Source organism: Ovis aries, chromosome 24 (assembly GCF_016772045.2).
Source record: "Ovis aries strain OAR_USU_Benz2616 breed Rambouillet chromosome 24, ARS-UI_Ramb_v3.0, whole genome shotgun sequence".
NCBI classification, from domain to species: Eukaryota; Metazoa; Chordata; class Mammalia; order Artiodactyla; family Bovidae; genus Ovis; species Ovis aries.
This window is the reverse complement of record NC_056077.1, coordinates 37760421-37779931: the sequence shown is the minus strand read 5'-3', so window position 1 is coordinate 37779931 and position 19511 is coordinate 37760421. Positions and strand designations below refer to the sequence as shown.

The 19511-nt window shown below is 50.0% G+C and overlaps 1 protein-coding gene across 1 annotated transcript in view; it reads left to right on the top strand.

Moving 5' to 3' along the window:
• The window catches only part of TRRAP (transformation/transcription domain associated protein), an 89747-nt gene that overhangs the window by 9660 nt on the left and 60576 nt on the right, over positions 1-19511 (top strand). The window contains 16 exon segments of the mRNA XM_060405713.1: positions 667-723; positions 2321-2446; positions 3982-4059; positions 4257-4345; positions 5167-5263; positions 6045-6183; positions 7428-7506; positions 8080-8314; positions 8902-9075; positions 9077-9269; positions 9356-9453; positions 9868-10062; positions 10912-11103; positions 13044-13209; positions 15190-15446; positions 17446-17646. Coding sequence (XP_060261696.1) covers positions 667-723; positions 2321-2446; positions 3982-4059; positions 4257-4345; positions 5167-5263; positions 6045-6183; positions 7428-7506; positions 8080-8314; positions 8902-9075; positions 9077-9269; positions 9356-9453; positions 9868-10062; positions 10912-11103; positions 13044-13209; positions 15190-15446; positions 17446-17646 — 2376 coding nt within the window.

The following is a 19511-nucleotide window of genomic DNA, read 5'->3' as shown; positions in this document are numbered from 1 at the left end:
TTCTTTTTCCCACCTTACGTGTCTGTCTGTTTTGTAATTCTACTGTGGATAACATAGCACATCCTGATTGTTTCCCTTCGCTTTATATGTATGTGTTTTCCCAATCATAAAGAATGTTTTGTAAAGTTAATTTATAATGGGTATTTAATAATCTTTTACAGTTTTCGATATTTAGGGCATTTCAAAATTTTTATTTCATAACCGTAACCTAGTATTTGTGTACAGATTAAATTACTTTGTAGACTGAGTTTGCAGCAGTAGGACCCCCAGGTCACAGGTGTCACGTCCTGATGCCTCTGAGCTGGGTTGCCCCACTGGTGTCCAGAGGGCTTCAGCAGCCTGTGAACCTCGGTGCAAGGGAGTCTCCCCGGCTCACTCCCTCCAGCTCGTGCTGTTACTAGTTTTTGAAAGACAGGAGGTGGCATTTATTATCATTTTCATTCCTTTGCTCTCCCTGAATTAGAAAGCTTGTTTTCTGTTTATCAGTCTTTGCTTCTTTTTCTTTTTTTGGTCTGTGTGTTCACATTCATTGCCTATTTGTGTCTTGAGTCTGGTATTTTTCTTGCCTGTTTCATGAGATCTTATATATGGAGACTATTGATATTTTTCTTACTGTAAGCATTTTCTGTTTACAAATATCTTTATATTGTCCTTTTTTTTTTTTAGATTCATCATTTTTTGGATTTTGTGAAACAGATTTACAAGGAGCTTCCAAAAGTAGTGGTATGCTGTTTTTTATATTATTTTGAATTTATCATTTATATTTATGCCTGCCTTATTCCAAAGGGTTGAAAGAATAATTGGAGGGGTGCTAATTTTACAATGAGAAACGTTTTGTTTAGTCAAAATCTAGGATGATAAATTGTTGCTGTTCAGTTGCTAAGTTGTGTCCAATGCTTGTGGCCCCATGGATTGCAGCATGCCTGGCTCCCCCGTCCTTCACCATCTCCCAGATAGCTGTTGATAAATTAGCCACTTCAAAAAAAGAGTCCTTTTGGTTTCATTGTTTAAATACTGCATTTTTACATAAAGCAGTGTATTCTCCTAGAAGTTTTGTATCACAAAAAGGAAAACAAATTTTCCATAATTATCCTTTTACTTGTAAGCAACCATCGACATTGCTGTTTGGAGTTTCACTTTGTGCTTTGTAGAGATGGTTTGCACTCAGCCTTGAAGCTTTTGAGGGAGGGGTGCATACTTGCAGCGTTTTTCTGTGTCATTAAAATTTTTCCGTATCTTGAAAGAACTGTTTCTGAGCAGGGCCACCCGTGTTCAAGTGTGTGGAGTGGAAGAGGAGCACCCCTCGCTCCCCGTCCCCCCCCACTCCCCACTGCAAGGACTCGCTGTCACAGTGGGGTGCGTCCTCCAGGGCTCTCCCTTCGGCAGTCAGTCGTCGTTCTGAGCGACCGATAATTCTGCCGTATTGGTGTACTCTGACCTTCTCCCTGGTTCCCCCCATTTTTCAATTCCTTGCTGCCACCAGTAATGCTGTAGTATAAGATCATTGTGCACAAATGTGTTTGTTTCAGAGTTTCTACTGTAAAGGGTTTTTTAAGCTTGAATTTTTAAAAAATTAACAGATGGTAAAATTGTTTTTTGTTTTCTAAGGATTTTAATCTGCTGCTGCTGCTGCAGTTCAGTTGCTAAGTCATGTCTGACTCTTTGACCCCATGAACTGTAGCCCACGAGGCTCCTCTGTCCTCTGTCTCTTGGAGTTTGCTCAAATTCATGTCCATTGAGTCGGTGACGCTAGTAGTGTATAAAACTTACATTGCCTTCTAAGTTATCGAGTTATCATTGTGTCAGCTACTGTTTTGATCAAAGAGCTATTTTTCATACGAAGCTGTCTTTTTTTAACATGAAGCCCAAATTCCACTGAGGACTAAGGATGCAAGTGAGGTCCTTCCTGGCTTTTTAAAATGTCTCCTGGACTTTGCTTCTGTTGCATATCTGACCTTATTTAGGAGACTGGGAAGTTAATTCAGTAGGGACCAGCTCCTGGTTTCTTATCACTAGAGAGCTGGGTTGCATCCTGCTTCACTGAGGTAACAGTGTAACGTGGCACGCCTTTCCTCTTCCATCAGCCAGGAAACACTAGTAGAGGGTGCTGTGGGCAAGTCTGTTCTCTGTTGTCGGAGATGGAGAATGTGTTGTGTATCTTCATGGCCTTGAAGGAAGGGGCCTCCTAGGACTGTGGGGTTGGTGTTGCATACGTGGGCAGGACATTGGGCATCCCTCGCGCCCCACGTCAGGCGTGTTTTATTAAGAGGAATGTTTGTGTTTGACTTTAGAAAAAATGACTTCTCTTCTTTTTCTGTAGAACCGTTACTTTGAGAACCCTCAGGTGATCCCTGAGAACACCGTCCCTCCCCCAGAGATGGTCGGAATGATCACGACGATCGCTGTGAAGGTGAACCCTGAGCGTGAGGACAGCGAGACAAGAACAGTACGTGTCTCGGTTGTTTTGCTCCTAGCTTTGCTTTTATCCACATCTTCTCCCCCGGTGGAGGAAGCCTGAGGTCTTGACTTTTTAGACCCCTAAGCTTTTTAAATTTTTTTTCGTAAAAATTAAACACGTGGAGGCGTTTAAAGTAAGCAAATAAATGTGTGTGCACACAGAAGAGCCTCCCTGATTCTGCTCTGTAGGTGTGCACGGGAATTGTCGCTCACCATTGATGCAGAGACACTCAAAATCATGGTGGAGTCAGAGCAGCTGACCCTGCAGGGGGCCCTGGTCTGCCCTTAGCTTCCACAGAAGTGAAGTCCCTTTAAACTACAGATAAACCTGTAGTTCAGTGCCTGCCCGTGTGGGCTCTGGGGACAGAAGTTCTAGAATGTAACAGCTCCACCACTTGCATTTTCCCATTGTAGGAAAGTTCATGAACCATGAGTTTTGTGATGGTAACACTGTTGTTTTCTGCAGCCCGTGTGTGAAATCTGTAGCACTGGCCACACAGGGAACATGGGTTGAGTGTGTGCTACAATTGTGTTTTATGATGAAGTCAAGAGAATCATCTGTGTGTGTTCCACTGCAGTGTTTTGCAGACTGTTTCAATGTGAGCTGGGATAAATAGGAGACTGCATTTTAGTTTACAAGGAACAAAGCTTTCATTTCTTTGCTCGTCCTGAATTAGAGGCCTCCGTTTGTCAGTCTTTGTGTTTCTTTTCCCACATCCGTTTTCCTATCCATTCATTGTCCATTTGTGTTTTTGAGTCTGATATTTTCCTCACCTATTTGAGATTTCATGTATTAAAAGACTGTTTTTTTCTTATATTTATTATAGTTTTCCTGTTTATAAGTACCTTTGAATAAAACTAGGCACGCACGTACTTCTTACTGTTTTTCTTTTGAAAGTGAGGTGAAAGTGAAAGTCACTCAGTCATGTCCCACTCTTTGCGACCCCATGGCCTATACAGTCCATGGGATTCTTCAGGCCAGAATACTGGAGTGGGTAGCCTTTCCATTCTCCAGGGGATCTTCCCAACCCAGGGATCGAACCCAGGTCTCCCGCATTGCGGACAGGTTCTTTACCAGCTGAGCCACAGGGGAAGCCCAAGAATCCTGGCATGGGTAGCCTATCCCTTCTCCAGCAGATCTTCCCGACCCAGTAATTGAACTGGGGTTGCCTGCATTGCAGGCGGATTCTTAACTGAACTATCAGGGAAGCCCATAACAGATTAAAAAAAAAATTTTTTTTTTTTTTTTAAATTTCTCCAGTGAGTTGAATCTCTGACACATTTTCTTGAGGATTTTACTACACGTGATGACATTGTAAAATATAAAACCCTTTACATCGAATTATAATTCTTGTGCTTTGTTTTCAAAATAGTTTGCTTCTTTCACCATAGATAATTACAGAGACGAGTCACTGTTTTCCCTTCCCTTTATTTCAACCCGGTGGTGCTCAGCCGTGGGACACATGGGGGCTATATTAGGTGCCAAGGTGGTGACCACAGTCCTCTGTATTCCTCTCTTCCCAGCATTCCATCATTCCCAGAGGATCGCTGTCTTTGAAAGTGTTGGCAGAATTGCCCATCATTGTTGTGTTAATGTATCAGGTATGTGTATTTTCAGTAGCTTCCCGGGTTTAAGGCTTCTCATTTTACGACACTTTACACACCTGCTTTTCTGTGGCGAATAGATGTGTGTGTTACACGTGTGCCGAGCAATGAATCTCACAGTGTCTTTGCTATGCCAAATTAGTTAGCTATAAGCGGAGTGAAAAAGCATGAGAATCTGATGTGTTTGCTTTTAGCTCTACAAACTGAACATCCACAATGTCGTTGCGGAATTTGTGCCCCTGATCATGAATACCATTGCAATTCAGGTATCTGCACAAGCCAGGTGAGATTTCTTGGCCAGTGACGTAGCCGACCACCATAGCTCTTTAACCCAAGTGGCACTGTGCTTGCTGTCGTCATCTGTGAAACAGGAAACTTAGATAAAAGTTTGGTTTAGCTTGTATGCGTTTGTGGCTTTCTGAACTTACATTTTGATGCTGATAGTAATGGTTTTCTTATCCCTTGTTTCGGAAAGGTGATGTGCCCCCTCTGTCCTTGGTGTCCTGTAAATTTGAAACAATCGTTAGGGCTTCCTGTCCTGATTTCAGCTCTGAGATGCTCCAGGCTGCCTCACCGTCAAGCCTGTTTTCTTGCTGCTCCTCTTAGCATGAGGGCTAGGAGGCCCTCTTACCCCATTACCCTTAATCGCTGACTGGGCCAGACCCCACGAAGCCTCTCAGCAAGGCGTGTTCTCCGACTTCGCAGCGTTCCTTCTCAGACCCTTGCCACTTGTCTCTTGACCTGCGGCCTGTCTGGCTCTGAGTCACTCGAGGGCAGGATCTAAGGGTGGACCCGCTCTGAGAACCCCTGTGGCAGAGGTCTTTCACTGCTCAAATAGGCGCCCGCCTTGGGGAGCAGGCAGGTCGGGCTCCCGTTGACTGTTGGGGTTCAGGTTGTGGCTGCTGCCCAAGGGCCTGGCAGAAACGCCTGCTTTATGTCTTTAAGGCCTCTTTATGTTACTCAGAACTGCATAAAAGTGTGGGCACGTTGACTGTTGCTGCTGTGTAGAAAGCAACCTTTTGGGCTTGGTAATTACTGTAGGTGATACAATATCACCTAAAGAACTGACAGCTAATGTTGTTAATTTTATCACTTCTCACTTAGGCAACATAAACTTTACAACAAGGAGCTGTATGCTGATTTCATTGCTGCTCAAATTAAAACGTTGTCATTTTTAGCTTACATCATCAGAATTTACCAGGTAAGTTCACTGACCTCTGTTTTAAATCAGGTTTACATAATTTACAAGGGGACATAATTTACAAGGAGTAAAAGTCACCTTTTGTGGGTGTAAAGTTCGCTGAATCAACAGATGCATACCTAACCACCAACCAGAAGATCAAAATACAGAACATTTCCATCTTCCGAAAAATTCCTCTTACACATAGTCAGTCTCGTCCTCCTGTCCCCTGTCCCTGGCAAACACTGGTTTGTCTTCTGTCCCCATAGTTTTTTGACTTTTCCAGAATGTCAAAGAGATGACATTTTTATAGTAGTAAAAAAATCTGAATTAGATGCCCTTTGATATTTTGGTCAGCTTGAGTTATCGTGAATACCTTCCTGAGACGCCTCAGAAAGCAGATGTGACTTGAACTCATTCTGAGCTGATTAAAGGTGTCATTTGTGACTCACGTCGATGGGATGACTGAGTGAAGAATTTTGTTTAACTTCGATGTTTATTTCTCCCTCCTTCCCTGTAACAGGGACCTTGTTGAAAGTTGGAAAGACGCAGAAAATAAAAAGGGCCTCCATGATCCCATTGAACTCCTCCTGTGTCGCCGCCTCTCCCAGCAGGGTGGCAGCGCACAGACTGACCCGACAAGGCAAATGCTTGTTTGTTAGGCCTGTTACTTTCTGAGGGTCCTCTGAGCCAAATTTAGTCCTAACTGAAATTTTTTTTTGTTTAAAAATTTATAAAACTTGGATTTTTCTCAGCAGCTGCCCACCAGTGTAACTGCGTTGCTTTCCTCTCCCTGGTGCAGGAGTTGGTGACTAAGTACTCTCAGCAAATGGTCAAAGGAATGTTACAGCTGCTTTCAAATTGTCCGGCGGAGACCGCGCACCTCCGGAAGGAGCTGCTGATCGCCGCCAAGCACATCCTCACCACGGAGCTGAGAAACCGTACGTCCCCCCGGCCCCTGCGAGCGAGCGAGCGAGCGAGGGCTGGGCCGTCCCCCCGGGGTTTCTGGCTCCGTGGGCCTTTCCCTGGTTTATTGCTGCTCTGGCTGTGTTTTCTCTCCTGGGCCTGTGTCTGCCTTCTTCCCTCCCCTCTTTCTGTCTCCCCCTCGTTCCTCTCTCTGACTGCCTCCCTGTTTCACCTGCCGCCAGGGTTCTTGTTTTAGCTCGTCAACAATTTCATAATTAATGTGACAATCTCTTTAGCCCAGTTTACCGTCTGAGTAGCTCTCAGTATGTCTCTGCCTTCTGACTGCCTATCTTTTGACACTGCAGATAGCCATTTGCTTTTTCTGACTCAGAGCCAGCGAGCTTTAAAAGATGAGAGGAAGACTTTTCTTTCTCCATGCTGTGAAATGATGAACAGTTTTACATGGAATGTCTTAAAAATCTGTTTGCTGAAGTGACTGAGTCGCGTCTGGAGTGACTAGCTTTCGGTTTTCCTGCCAGCTGAGTAATAGTGACTTTGGAGGTGTGGTGGGGAGCCGCTCAGCGGGAGGCTTGTCCTTGCTGAAGTGCTGACGGATTAGAAATCTTTCTCATCTGTGTTCGGTCACCTCCGATCCAGCAGGCAGGGTAGATCTTTCCCAGGCACTCTTCTAGGGCCGGGAAGCTTGGTTTCAGTCTTGTTAACTCTACAAAGAACAACAGGTTTCTAAGACACTACTCTCCGAAGTTAGGTTAAATGTTAGACTGGTTGAATTCAGCTTTTAGAGGCTGCTGTGTTTTTTCCTTCCAAACAAGATTTCTGATACTTATTTTGAAGCCCATTGTTAATTTACATAGAGAAGCATCCTTATTTCTCCATGATGACCAACCTTAAGATCTTTAAGAAGGACAACTTAAGGGCAGTGGATAAAGGGACATTTAGAGACTACCACCCCCTTGGGAGGTTGGTGCCAGCTTTTAAGGACCCTGGACTGACCTGAGCGAAGCACTGGGGCAGGTTCCACGCCAGGGACGTGAGGCGCATGGTTCATCTCTGACGCTGATGTGTGTGAGGTGCGTGGCTGGCGTGACCCAGCAAAACCAACATCTCAGGCTAAAGCATTGTGGGTGCCTCCTCCTCCCCACTTTGCCAAATCTGGGTGGCTCGCTGGTGCAGAGCAGCGCCTGTGAAAGTACTGTTAAGGGACTTGCTGGCCACCTGGCTTGTTTGGTGATGGAGGCAATGGATGTTTGTGTTCCAGAGTTCATTCCTTGCATGGACAAGCTGTTTGACGAATCCATTCTGATTGGCTCAGGATACACGGCTCGGGAGACTCTCAGGTATGATGGTAAAGCCGGCGCTGGGGCTGGAGATCTGGCACTGTGTCAGGAGCGTCTCCACGAGTGTGGGCTATGGGCCTTTCCCCTCCCGTTTGATTGAGAGTTGCAGGAAGTTTCGGAAACGCCTTGGTTTGCTTTATGTGCCTTGGCTGAATCCGAGTCGCTGTCTTGATTTGCACTGTAGGTAGAACTGTGTGACTAGTGTTAAGTGTTTTGTTTTGCACGTAGGAAATGTGACGCATGGCCTGTGAGTCACCAATTGACAGGCTGTGTTTGAGCAGCAGAGCGCATTCAGGGCAGGGCCCAGCTGTGGGTGGTTCTGCTCAGGCTAACCAGGCGTGGCGGTGTAAACATGGAGGTGCGCTTAGGTGCATGACAGCAACCATCTGTTTCAACTTAGGAAGTTAAGATTTAAGCAGTTAAGACTGGAGCCTCTCAATCCTATAGCTGGGAGGAGGTAACGGGGAACCCGAGACCATGTGCAGTGTGCCCAGGCCAGCCGTTCTGCCGCCGGGGTCCCTGGGGGCGGTGCAGGTGGCCGGGAGACACGCTAGCGGAGGTCTCTGCCCGCAGGCCCCTCGCCTACAGCACGCTGGCCGACCTCGTGCACCACGTCCGCCAGCACCTGCCCCTCAGCGACCTCTCCCTCGCTGTCCAGCTGTTCGCCAAGAACATTGACGACGAGTCCCTGCCCAGTAGCATCCAGACCATGTCCTGCAAGCTCCTGCTGAACCTGGTGGACTGCATCCGCTCCAAGAGCGAGCAGGAGAGCGGCAACGGGCGGGACGTGCTGATGCGGATGCTGGAGGTGCGGCGCCCGGCACCCCCGCACGACGTGCGCCTTCACCCCGCCTGGCGCTGTGTGCTCGCCTGAGCGCTCTGCCAGCGGTTCAGGGGCCGCCTGGTCACCAAGCTGGGGCCCAGGTGTTTAGACTCCCTGGGTGCAAGGCCCCGCTCCCTCATCAACTAGGCCAGGGTCCTGGGGCGGGATGTTGGACCTTCTCTGCTGGCCTGCTCGTCCCCTGCCCCGGACAGCTGCGGGCCGCCTCCTAGGACTGTCAGGGCTGAGGGAGGCAACCACAGGCGCGCTCAGCACTCTGCTGGCGGGCAGTCTGGAGCGGTGTTTCCTGTGATGCTGTGTAGCCCCGCGCTCCCTTGTCCGTGAACATCTCTAGGGAGGTGTCTGGTGCCGGGTCAGGGGTGGATCATGGAGCGGTCCCAGGGCATCCGGCCGATCACCCCTTGCTTCTCCCCCGGGGAAGTTCATCTAGTAACTCTGGAGGGGAAACAGCGACTCCAGCAGGTGGCTTGAGAGTGTGTTCTGTCCTCTGGACAGGTGCTGGGCCTGGTGAAGAGAGTGACTTGCGCCTGCTTTGCACTTTCCCTTCCTGACAGGTGTTTGTTCTCAAGTTCCACACCATCGCGCGGTACCAGCTCTCTGCCATCTTTAAGAAGTGCAAGCCTCAGTCTGAGCTCGGGGCCGTGGAGGCGGCCCTGCCCGGGGTGCCCGCGGCCCCTGCAGCCCCAGGCCCGGCCCCATCCCCAGCCCCTGTCCCCGCCCCTGCCCCGCCCCCCACCCCCGCCGCCCACCCCCGCCACCCCCGTGACCCCGGCCCCCGTGCCGCCCTTTGAGAAGCAAGGCGAGAAGGACAAGGAGGACAAGCAGACGTTCCAGGTCACGGACTGCCGGAGTCTGGTCAAAACCCTGGTCTGCGGCGTCAAGACCATCACGTGGGGCATCACGTCGTGTAAAGCTCCTGGTGGTAATCCCGCTCCTGAGTCGCTTAGACCATGTTCTTCCCAGAGTCGGTGTTGCTCCCAGTAACTTACCGTGCCCTCTCTCTTCCAGAAGCTCAGTTCATTCCCAACAAGCAGTTACAGCCCAAAGAGAGCCAGATTTACATCAAGCTTGTCAAGTACGCAATGCAGGCTTTAGACATTTATCAGGTAGGCAGCGCCCTCAGGCCAGGCTCCTCTTAGGATTAAGACGCTAGTGCCGGAAGGGGCCTCTCAGTCTGTTGCCGTTTGGGTGGTCTGGAGTATTGACAGCCCGGATTGCGTTTGTTCTCCAGCACAGGGTTGCGTCGATGGTGAGAATTCTCATGTCAGTGTATTCTGTAGAAATAAGATTTAATTTTACTGGATTTGTTACTGGTAACAAAGGTTTTGGGGTTTGTGTTTTTTTTTTGTTTTTTTTTTTTTTTTCAAATTTTAGGTGAGAATAGAGAATTTAGAAGATGGGGGTGGGCGGTAGACATTTGATTTCTGATTCTCTTACGTGCACCCCACTCATCTGGTGGTGTAATGGAATACGTTCAGAGACTCAATTTTGATTCCCGTGGTGGTGTTCCCCTGTGCAAGGTTCAGATAGCAGGAAATGGACAGACATATATCCGAGTAGCAAACTGCCAAACCGTGAGGATGAAGGAAGAGAAGGAGGTGCTGGAGCACTTTGCCGGTGTCTTCACAATGATGAACCCGCTGACATTTAAAGAAATCTTTCAAACTACAGTCCCTTATATGGTGGAAAGAATCTCAAAAAACTACGCTCTTCAGGTATGACACTCCTTTCTTACGTTCTTTCAACATGTGTCGAATACTCGGTGTTTCTTTTATTTCTAAGTAACGTGCCTAAGGATAGTGCTCGTAGAGCAAAATTTATAGAGAACTGTTCATTTCAGTTGCTCAGTTGTGTCCGATTCTTTGAGATTCCATGGACTGCAGCATACGAAGCTTCCCTGCCCCTCACCAGCTCCCTGAGCTTGTGCAAACTCATGTCCATTGAATCAGTGATGCCATCCCATCAACTCATCCTCTGTCACCCCTTTCCCTCCTGCCTTCAGCCTTTTCCAGCATCAGGGTCTTTTCCAGTGAGTTGGCTCTTGGCATCAGGTGGCCAAAGTATTGGAGCTTCAGCGTCAGTCCTTCAGTGAATATTCAGGACTGATTTTCTTTAGGATTGACTGGTTTGATCTTGCAGTCCAAGGAACCCTCAAGAGTCTTCTCCAACACAGTTCAAATGCATCAGTTCTTTGGCACTCATCTTTATGGTCCATAAAGAGAACTGTTAGGCCATAGTGAGAAAAAAAAAATTGTTTTCAAAAGCTCAGGGTATTTTGGACCAGTTCCCTTCATAGTAGAAATTAAGTATGTATTAGACATAGGCTCTTGGTACTTGAGAGTGGGGAGGAAATGACAGATTTGAGTTCTTAAAGTGAACTGTTTGTTCCAGGCAACACTCAATAAATCGATTTTGATGGCTTTTTTTTTCTTTTGGTGGATAATTCAGGTCTGGGAGTGTCTGATACAGATTTGATTTTGTGATTCTGAAATGTCGATTGCTTTTTCTTGGAGCCGCTTCGTGGGCGGGGCGCTGTTTGTCACGTGCGTCTCTCGTTCTGACAGATTGTCGCCAATTCCTTCCTGGCAAACCCTACTACCTCTGCTCTGTTTGCTACGATCCTGGTGGAGTACCTCCTGGACCGCCTGCCGGAGATGGGCTCGAACGTCGAGCTCTCCAACCTGTATCTCAAGCTGTTCAAGTTGGTCTTCGGCTCTGTCTCCCTCTTCGCAGCTGAGAATGAACAGATGCTGAAGGTAGAGTCAGACCCAGCCCGCACGTTGTGTTTGGGGTTGTTTTTTTGTCGTCATTGTTTCTCAATACTTTTCATCTTGAGCAGAAACCGGAGTGGCTGTTTATGTTTTCAAACGCAATAATATTAAATTAATAAATGCTTACAACCAGTTGGAGCCAAGTGTGGAAAATCCTGCAGGTGTTTTAAAGCAGAGCTGCTCCTGGTCACCTGCCGACCCAGGATGAACACGTGAGAACTCTCAACTTGCAGGGCTTGTCAGTAGTCTCGGCACCACTGAATTTTCATTTTTGAAGTCATTTCTTACACGAACCACACAAGTAGGGTAGGAGCACATCGTGTTCTTTTTAGAAAGAAAAAAATCAGGTGACACGAAAAAATAGAAGAGGGAGGAACATCTGGCCTCCCAGACCCGACGAGGAGCGGCTGGCTGTTGAGCAGCTCCCGGCGCACCCGCTTCCTGCCCGGCGTGTCGTGTCTGTGTTTGTACCTTCTTGCGTTCGGCGCACAGACGCCCCGTCTCAGGCCTGTTTGCTCATTTCCCTCTGAATCAAGGACTGCAGCCAGCTTGTGTCCCCATGTTAAGGCCGTCCGGGAGGGGTGTGTTTCCTGACGCACCCCGCTGCGCGACTGATCCTGTGCGTGCTGGGATGTCTCACCAGCTAGTTGATTCCAGCAAACGGCAGAAGCCAGCACGTGCTTATGGCAGCCACCGAAGGCAGCACGTGGAGCAAAAACCTTCTCAAAATTCTCTTGCCCGACAGCAGGGTATTTTAGCTTCTGCAGAAGGCTGAGTATTGCAGCTCCGTCTGAAGAGAGATGTTTTCCTTTGGGGGGAAGTTTGAGAATGTAAAGGAGGTCCATTTTCTTCTGAAGTAAATGCGACATAAAGCACCAGTAATTTGTGCTTGTGTGAGACAGTTTCCTCCACTTTTTCAGTTACGTAGTGTTCAGTTACCAACAACCTTGACATTACTTTTGAGTTAGTATAAAAAGACAAACTTTCAGAAAGATGTAAAATATTTGTGTTCTTTGTCCACATAATTTAATATCTTCAAATAATACAATTTTTGCCAACCTCGGGGACAACTATATAAACCAGCAACCAACAAAAAAGAGAATAAAACTTAACAGACAAGTCTAATGATGAGGTGTCTGAATATTGTTGGAGAGGTGTTCAAAGAATAATTTGATAGAATGCTTTGTCTTGAGACTAATAGGGATGACTTCTCTGTAAAAGAAATTATGCCATATGCAGTTATGAATGGCTGTGCTGATGGTTTGCAGTTTCCAGTTCACTTTAAATGCGCCTGCAGAAAAACTCACGTCAAACTTAGCCTGTCGCGTGTCAAAACTGGGATTTGAAGTACAAGATAAAAAGCTAACTTGTTTTAAGCTATTCACTAAACTTTAAGCTAATAAAGTGCTTTTTTGAAGAAAATACTCATGAACAGATTTTCTGATCAAGTCTTCTAAAACGTTCCGATCTCGAACGTCTTTTGAGGCTCTTCCCAACTTGGCGTGTGTAGTATGTGATTGGTAGTGAAGTTTCGGTGCCTTTGGGTTGCTTTTTGTATTTCGATAGTTATTAGGAGACCAGCTTCTTTCGTCTCGTTTGATTATTTAGTCTTGGGGAGGGACTGTTCCCAAGAACTGCAGAGCCAGCAGGCCCTCCAGGTCCTGCTGCAAAGTGTCTGTGCAGCATCGCTTACCTACATATTAGTGGTGAGATAGGAACCTAGTAAATGCTTTTTTCACAGCCAAACTGGGTGGAAAGCTACCTGTATTTTAAGAGAAATTAATTTGAGTCAAATAAAAGTTAGAATGGTTCTGTTTGGTTTTTCTTTTTGGAAAATTCATCAAAATGACCTTCTCTTCCTCCCTTTGTGCAGTGAACCCTCCTCCCTTTGGAGCCTGTTAACCTGGTTTTCCTCCATCCCGCAGCCTCACCTGCACAAGATTGTCAACAGCTCCATGGAGCTCGCCCAGACAGCCAAAGAGCCCTACAACTACTTCCTGCTGCTGCGGGCCTTGTTCCGCTCCATTGGGGGCGGGAGCCACGACCTCCTGTATCAGGAATTCCTGCCTCTCCTGCCCAACCTCCTGCAAGGTCAGAACAGTGATCCCGGCCGCCGTTGAGTCTTGTGTGCACGCGTGGGTTCTGGCTGACCGTGTTTGCTTGGGTTCCTCCCCTGCACCCGGTCATGGTGAGGGGACGTGTGTGCGTGTGTGTGTGTGTGTCTGTCCCTGTGTCTTGAGCTTTAAAGGGGTGGGTACGTCTCCCTGCTCAGAATTGGTTGCGAGTGGGAAGGTCTTCGTTGACCCGAGTTAGGATGTTTTTGTAGCATTTGCGAAGCAGTTTTAGAGAGGAGAGTAGTGAGGTCAGAGATCTCTAGACTGAAAGAGAACAAAAAGGCAAAAAAACAAGTTATAAAGCTAATATAAGCCCTATATACAATACATAGAAATACAGTAAAATATGTGCTTTTATTTAGTTGCTACGATGCACAGACAGGATTCTTTCATTCCTGTGCATTAGGAATGCTTTCAAGGCTTACAGCCAAAGGGCAGCTCGAGTCCAATGAATATTCACAGATATGAACTGAGTGGACACACTGTCCTAGGAATGTCTTTTTTTGTTTATTTTTTTGGTAATGGTGAGCTCTTGGCAAGGGATTGAATCTTCTTCTGTATTTTCTTTATAAATTCTTCTGAGAGAAGCCATTTATAGCATAATGTGCCCAGAAGGTACCTGGGAAAGCCTCAAGCATGTTGAAGGCAGTGTTAGTTGCTCAGTCGTGTCTGACTGTGTGACCCCACGGGATGTCGCCCACCAGGCTCCTCTGTCCTTGGGATTCTCCAGGCGAGAATACTGGAGTGGGTTGCCATGCCCTTCTCCATGTTGAAGGTAACGTGGCCCTAAGTCCCCCGGCAGGTGCTTAAGGAGGCCCGTAGGCGGGCTGTGTTGTCTGTATTTGACCCTGACTCCAGGCCTCTCCTGGACTGCAGGGGCTTGCTTTGTAGCTCAGTCGGTAAAGAATCTGCCTACAATGGAGGAGACCCGGCTTCGATCCCTGGGTTGGGAAGATCCGCTGGAGAAGGAAATGGCAACCCACTCCAGTATCTTTGCCTGGAAAACCTCATGGACAGAGGAAGCTGGTGGATTGCAGTCCATGGGTGGCAAAGAGTCGGGCACGACTGAGCGACTAACACACACACACACCAGGCCTCCCCAGCCTGCGCCCTCTGCTCTGATTGGTCTCACAGCCCCGCCTGCAGTCTTCCCAGCCTCCCTTCTCTGCCCACCTGTTTTGTTCAAGCACATCCCCTCCTGGGAGCTGGGCCTGGGCCCTCTCCTTGTCTCCCTTCTCCTTTGGGTTCTGAGTCTGGTGTGACTGCTGTGTATTGCCTCGCCTCGCAGTCCCTCTTTCTTTAGCCTCAGCTGGCTGGGATGCACCTTGTTTGGGGGGCGCTGTTCCCTGCTTTTCTCTTCCCAGCTGTCTCTCAGGTTCTGTGGGCAGGTCCACATCTGACGTTTTTTAGGAGTGGGGCTCGGTAAATACTCGGTTACCCTCCTTAAGAGTGTATGGGGCCGTGAGTTTATAAGAAGGAAGCTCCTCTCATTTACAAAATCAAATGGATTTTTTTTTTTAAGTTTATTTTAAAGCATAAACATCAACTGTGGTTTACTGGAAACCTGAAATGACATGCAAGCTTGTAAGCCTCAGACTTGAGGTGAACACGTCACGATGGAGTCTGTTTCTTTCTAGATTGTGCTTATTCACTGGAGAACATGATGTTAAATACCTTGTGTAGCATTAATTAGTCCTTAACGTTAGTTCAGTCCACGTTTAATAACTCATCACAAACTAACCTGATTGCACGCAGCCTGCTGTTGCCGCGTGGTAGACGGACGAGGCCTCGGGTGCAGGTACAGGACAGGTGCAGCAGACGTGACTCCGAGGCGTGATTCTGTCTTGAGGCGGGTGTTCACAGAAAGAGTGGCCGGTTATTCTCTGCGTTACCGGGGTGCACCGGGGCGGCACCGTCCCCCGCGCGCAGGGCTCAGCGTGCTGATGTCCCCACGCAGGGCTCAACATGCTGCAGAGCGGCCTGCACAAGCAGCACATGAAGGACCTGTTCGTGGAGCTGTGCCTGACGGTCCCGGTGCGGCTGAGCTCGCTCCTGCCCTACCTGCCCATGCTCATGGACCCCCTGGTGTCGGCGCTCAACGGCTCTCAGACGCTGGTCAGCCAAGGCCTGCGGACGCTGGAGCTGTGTGTGGACAACCTGCAGCCCGACTTCCTGTACGACCACATCCAGCCAGTGCGCGCTGAGCTCATGCAGGTGAGCGCGCGTCCCCGTGCTGCCGACAGAGGGCACCGCGGCCCCGGGACCCGCCTCCTTCCCGGGAGCTCGCCTCGCCGTGCGCTGGCTGGCACCCTGCTGCGCTGCCGATGGGGCCTTCGCCTGGCCGCGTGAGGCTGCTGGCCTACCAAGTGATGTGGAGAAACACCACGTGCGTCGAGCGGATACTTGTTTCGCAGCGTCGCTCCCCTCTGGGAGGGCTCCCGCAGTGTCGCGTTCTCGTGAGGTTGAGCTTGGGAAGGCAGCGCTACCTGGCTACTGCTGTTTCCAGGGAGACGCGCTCTCTCTCTGGGGGTTCCCGAGTTACACAGTGCAGAGGTGCATGCTTGTTGCAGAGAGAGAGAGCCGTCTGGCCGCCCCTGGAGGAAACAGAAAGAAAGGCGGCTTGGAACCCGTGTTGTGTCTCGTGGTTGTTCAAGCTCTGTGTCAGGTGTGGGGTTGTCCCCTCGTGTTTTGCTGACGGTGACGGTTTGTACTGTGGTTGGTGAATGTTAAAGGTCAGGGCTGACTGTTGCTTGCTCACCCACCCCTTTAGCAGAGAGTATTTGGCCCCAGGTCGGGGTCCGAGTGCCAGCTTCTGTGATGGGCATGCAGTCACTCCTGAGATGCAGGATCTCTGGACAGTGGACACAAGATAGTGACCTGCACGCGCACCTCAGGCTCCATTTAGAAAGGAGAAGATGGCCGAGAGCCTGGGTGGGAGCTGCCAAGGCCAGTCATGTGGAGGCCTGGCCAGCGATCAGGACTGTTGGTTCTGGAAGGCCGACCATGGGCCCAACCTGAGCCTGGGTGAGCACCGAGTGGGGAGAGGAGGCAGGACTGGGCTCGGGGCCTCCTGCCCTTCTGTGAGCAGAACAGGCCGAGGGAGAGACCACTCAGGGCCCCTGCTTGCTTCCCACCTGGCAGAGGCCCGTCAGCCTGCTGAGTCCCTGTGCAAGGGTGGGAAACTGGACCCCCATTCCCAGGCTGCCTCCTCCCAGGGAGATGAGCAGACGTCCCTCTACTGCGGTGCTCAGGCTTTGGGTAGGCCAACAGGAACAGAAGAGAAACTGGAATTTTGCTTACAGAAGAGTTCAAAGATTTTATATTGATGATCACTAGACGCTAATACCTGGCCTTGTTACAGAGGATGTGTCAGAAAATAGATTTAAATAGTGAGCTGTGGCCGTTTTCAGGATTTATGATGATGTCAGTGAAAAAGTTGGGGAAATCGCAGAGTTTTTTGAAACCGTCGAGGGCCTCTCTGTTCTTTATACTGACTGTGAGTACGAGGTACCCAGTAACTCGTTTTTCCTGTAATGCCGGTCCCTTCACAATCCCAGTGTTCCCTCTTCACCATCTTTTCTCATATCAGGATTGAAATGTAGAAGAAATTTGTGTATCGTGTTTATAAGTTATAAAGCCTAGTAGCAGTAAAAACCTGAGGACACCCCATCTAATCCAGGGTTAAGGACTTTACGGCAAATGTGTTTCCTGTCTGCTCCCCCAGCCCGTTGTGAGTATCCATCCAAGCGGTGTGTTCGGTCTCTTGCCTTTGAGCTCTATGCTGTTGACGACTCGCTACCGTTTGTGTTCCAAGAACACGGAAGAACATTTACGTGTGTGTTTTCTGTAAAGGCGTTCAGTTTCTCGGAAGGACACACACAAGACTTAACACCGGTCCCCCGGGCAGAGCGCTGTGTGTAGGGGGCCGAGGGGAGGGGTGTCCTCGCCGCATCGTCCCCCGGAACTTTTGGGGAGGGGCATCTTTGCCGCGTCTTCCTCCAGAGCTTTTCAGGAGGGGCGTCTTCCTCCAGAGCTTTTCAGGAGGGGCGTCTTCCTCCAGAGCTTTTGGGGAGGGGCGTTCTCGCCACGTGGTCCCCCAGGGCTTTTGGGGTGGGGTGTCTTCGCCGCATCGTCCCCCAGAGCTTGTGAGTGGGGCTGGGGGGCCGTGGGCGCACGTTGGCTCGGAGGCTGACAGGCGCGCACTGGCTTGCAGGCCCTGTGGCGTACCCTGCGTAACCCCGCGGACAGCATCTCGCACGTGGCCTACCGCGTCCTTGGGAAGTTCGGCGGCAGCAACAGGAAGATGCTCAAGGAGTCCCAGAAGTTGCTCTATGTTGTGACCGAAGTTCAGGGCCCCAGCGTCACCGTGGAGTTTTCTGACTGTAAAGCGTCCCTTCAGCTCCCGATGGAGAAGGTAACTGCGCGCCTCTCTGGGAGCGTCTTAAAAAAGAGGCTGCAGGTTCCACTTTAAGACGTTTAATTTCTGTTCAGAAACATGCAAATAGAACCAGTCCCTTTGGGCGGGAGTTTCTTAACCCAAAGCGCAGCAAGGCTTGCTAGGGCTCAGCTCGGCTGGCGAGGGGCTCCGTGACGCCAGGAGGCCAGTGGTGGGGGGCGCTGCCCCGTGCCGTCCTTCCTGATGGCAGGGAGTGCCGCCCCGCCCGCCTCAGCCTTGCCCTTCGTCCGCTCTGATGCCCAGTGGGTGTCTCATCAAGGGTGATGTAGGACCAGGCTGATCATGTCCCTGTCTCACCCCTCGCCCCTCCCGGGCTCCCGCTTTCCTCCTGGGCTCCCTCCAGGGGCGGCTCTGTCAAAACCAGCAGACGGTGCCCAGCGTGTTGCAGTCACTCAGCTGCTTCTGCCTGACCCTTACTGAGATCTGGCCTCCTCACCTCACTGACCCCCCTCACCTCACTGACCCCTCTGGGCCTCCCACACTCAAGGTCGTACTTGTTATGGTCCGTGTGGTCGCATCCGACTTTCCCCTTTTTATTATAGAATCCGCCCTCGCTGCCTGCATTGCCGCTTTTGATACCTCATCGTTTCAGGGTACTTATCCAGCCGTTACCGTAGCGAGCATTTTCGGGAAGGGTTTTACTGCACCCTTCGGCGTGTGTCCGAGTGACGGCTGCTTCAGTGAACCGCACGCCAGCCGGACGCTGAGCTCCATGCAGGCCTGGGCCTGGCCGTGCCCTGTGGCCGGGACCACTCAGCCCTGCCTGAGCGCGGGCTCGCCTCGCCCTGTCCTATGTATTAGAACTCCGCTGTCCATGTGGGAAGTGGACACAGCAGGAGTGTCTGTGATTTGTTTTTTTTTGAGCCAGACATTGCTGACCATTTTTGAGGATGGGTGCCCTCTGGGTAGCGTCTCTCTGGAGCCGTTTCTGGGGTCCTCTCTCCGTCCACCTGTCCCCCACCTTCTCAAGCACACCCATTATCGCTCCCCTCCCCCAGCCCTGCCCCACAGACGTGTTGCCCTTTTTAGTCTCAGCTCCTCATTTCAACCTTTATCGAAGCACTTGCCAAATAAACACTAGTTTCCTTGTAAGAAAATGCAGCTACAGTTCTTTCGTTACCTTGAAAATGACCGTAGCGAGCGCTCTGTGAACCTGGCCAGTCCACACGTCTTAGGGTCATTCCCTTCAGCTGGGGTTCTGTCTGCTTGGCCCTGTCAGTGCAGGGTCGGCATTAGAATGCAAGCAGTGACTTTCACTTGATCTCTGCATAGACTGAGCAGAGCAAGAAGATCCCTTTAGGAGTTTTTCCCCCCAAGCAGCTAAAGCAGGGAAGAAACCGGATAGTGAAGACATGCCTCCCTGGTCCTTCCAGGGATTCTGTACTGCTCCTGGGACCCCTCCCAGCGGGTGGCACATGGGGGCACGTGCAGAAGCGGCAGGGAAGGGCCAGGCCCAGCGCTGCAGGTTTACATGACAGCAGTTGCTTTTGGCATAAGACAGTCCGTCCCTCAGTGGGGAGGGGACGGTGATTGGCTTGGAGGTTATGCTGCTCCTCTGAGTTCCCTCTCCAGTTTCTGCAGAGAGGGGTGAGGTAGGGAGAGGCCTGCGTCTGGAGGGCAGGCCCCATCCCGTCGGTCCCTCCCTGGCTCCTCACACTGGAGGAGACTTCAGTACAGATTAGGCCTTTGATTTCTAAGGACATGGCAACCCACTCCAGTGTTCTTGCCTGGAGAATCCCAGGGACGGGGGAGCCTGGTGGGCTGCCATCTATGGGGTTGCAGAGAGTCAGACATGACTTAGCAGTAGCAGCAAGCGGTAGCAG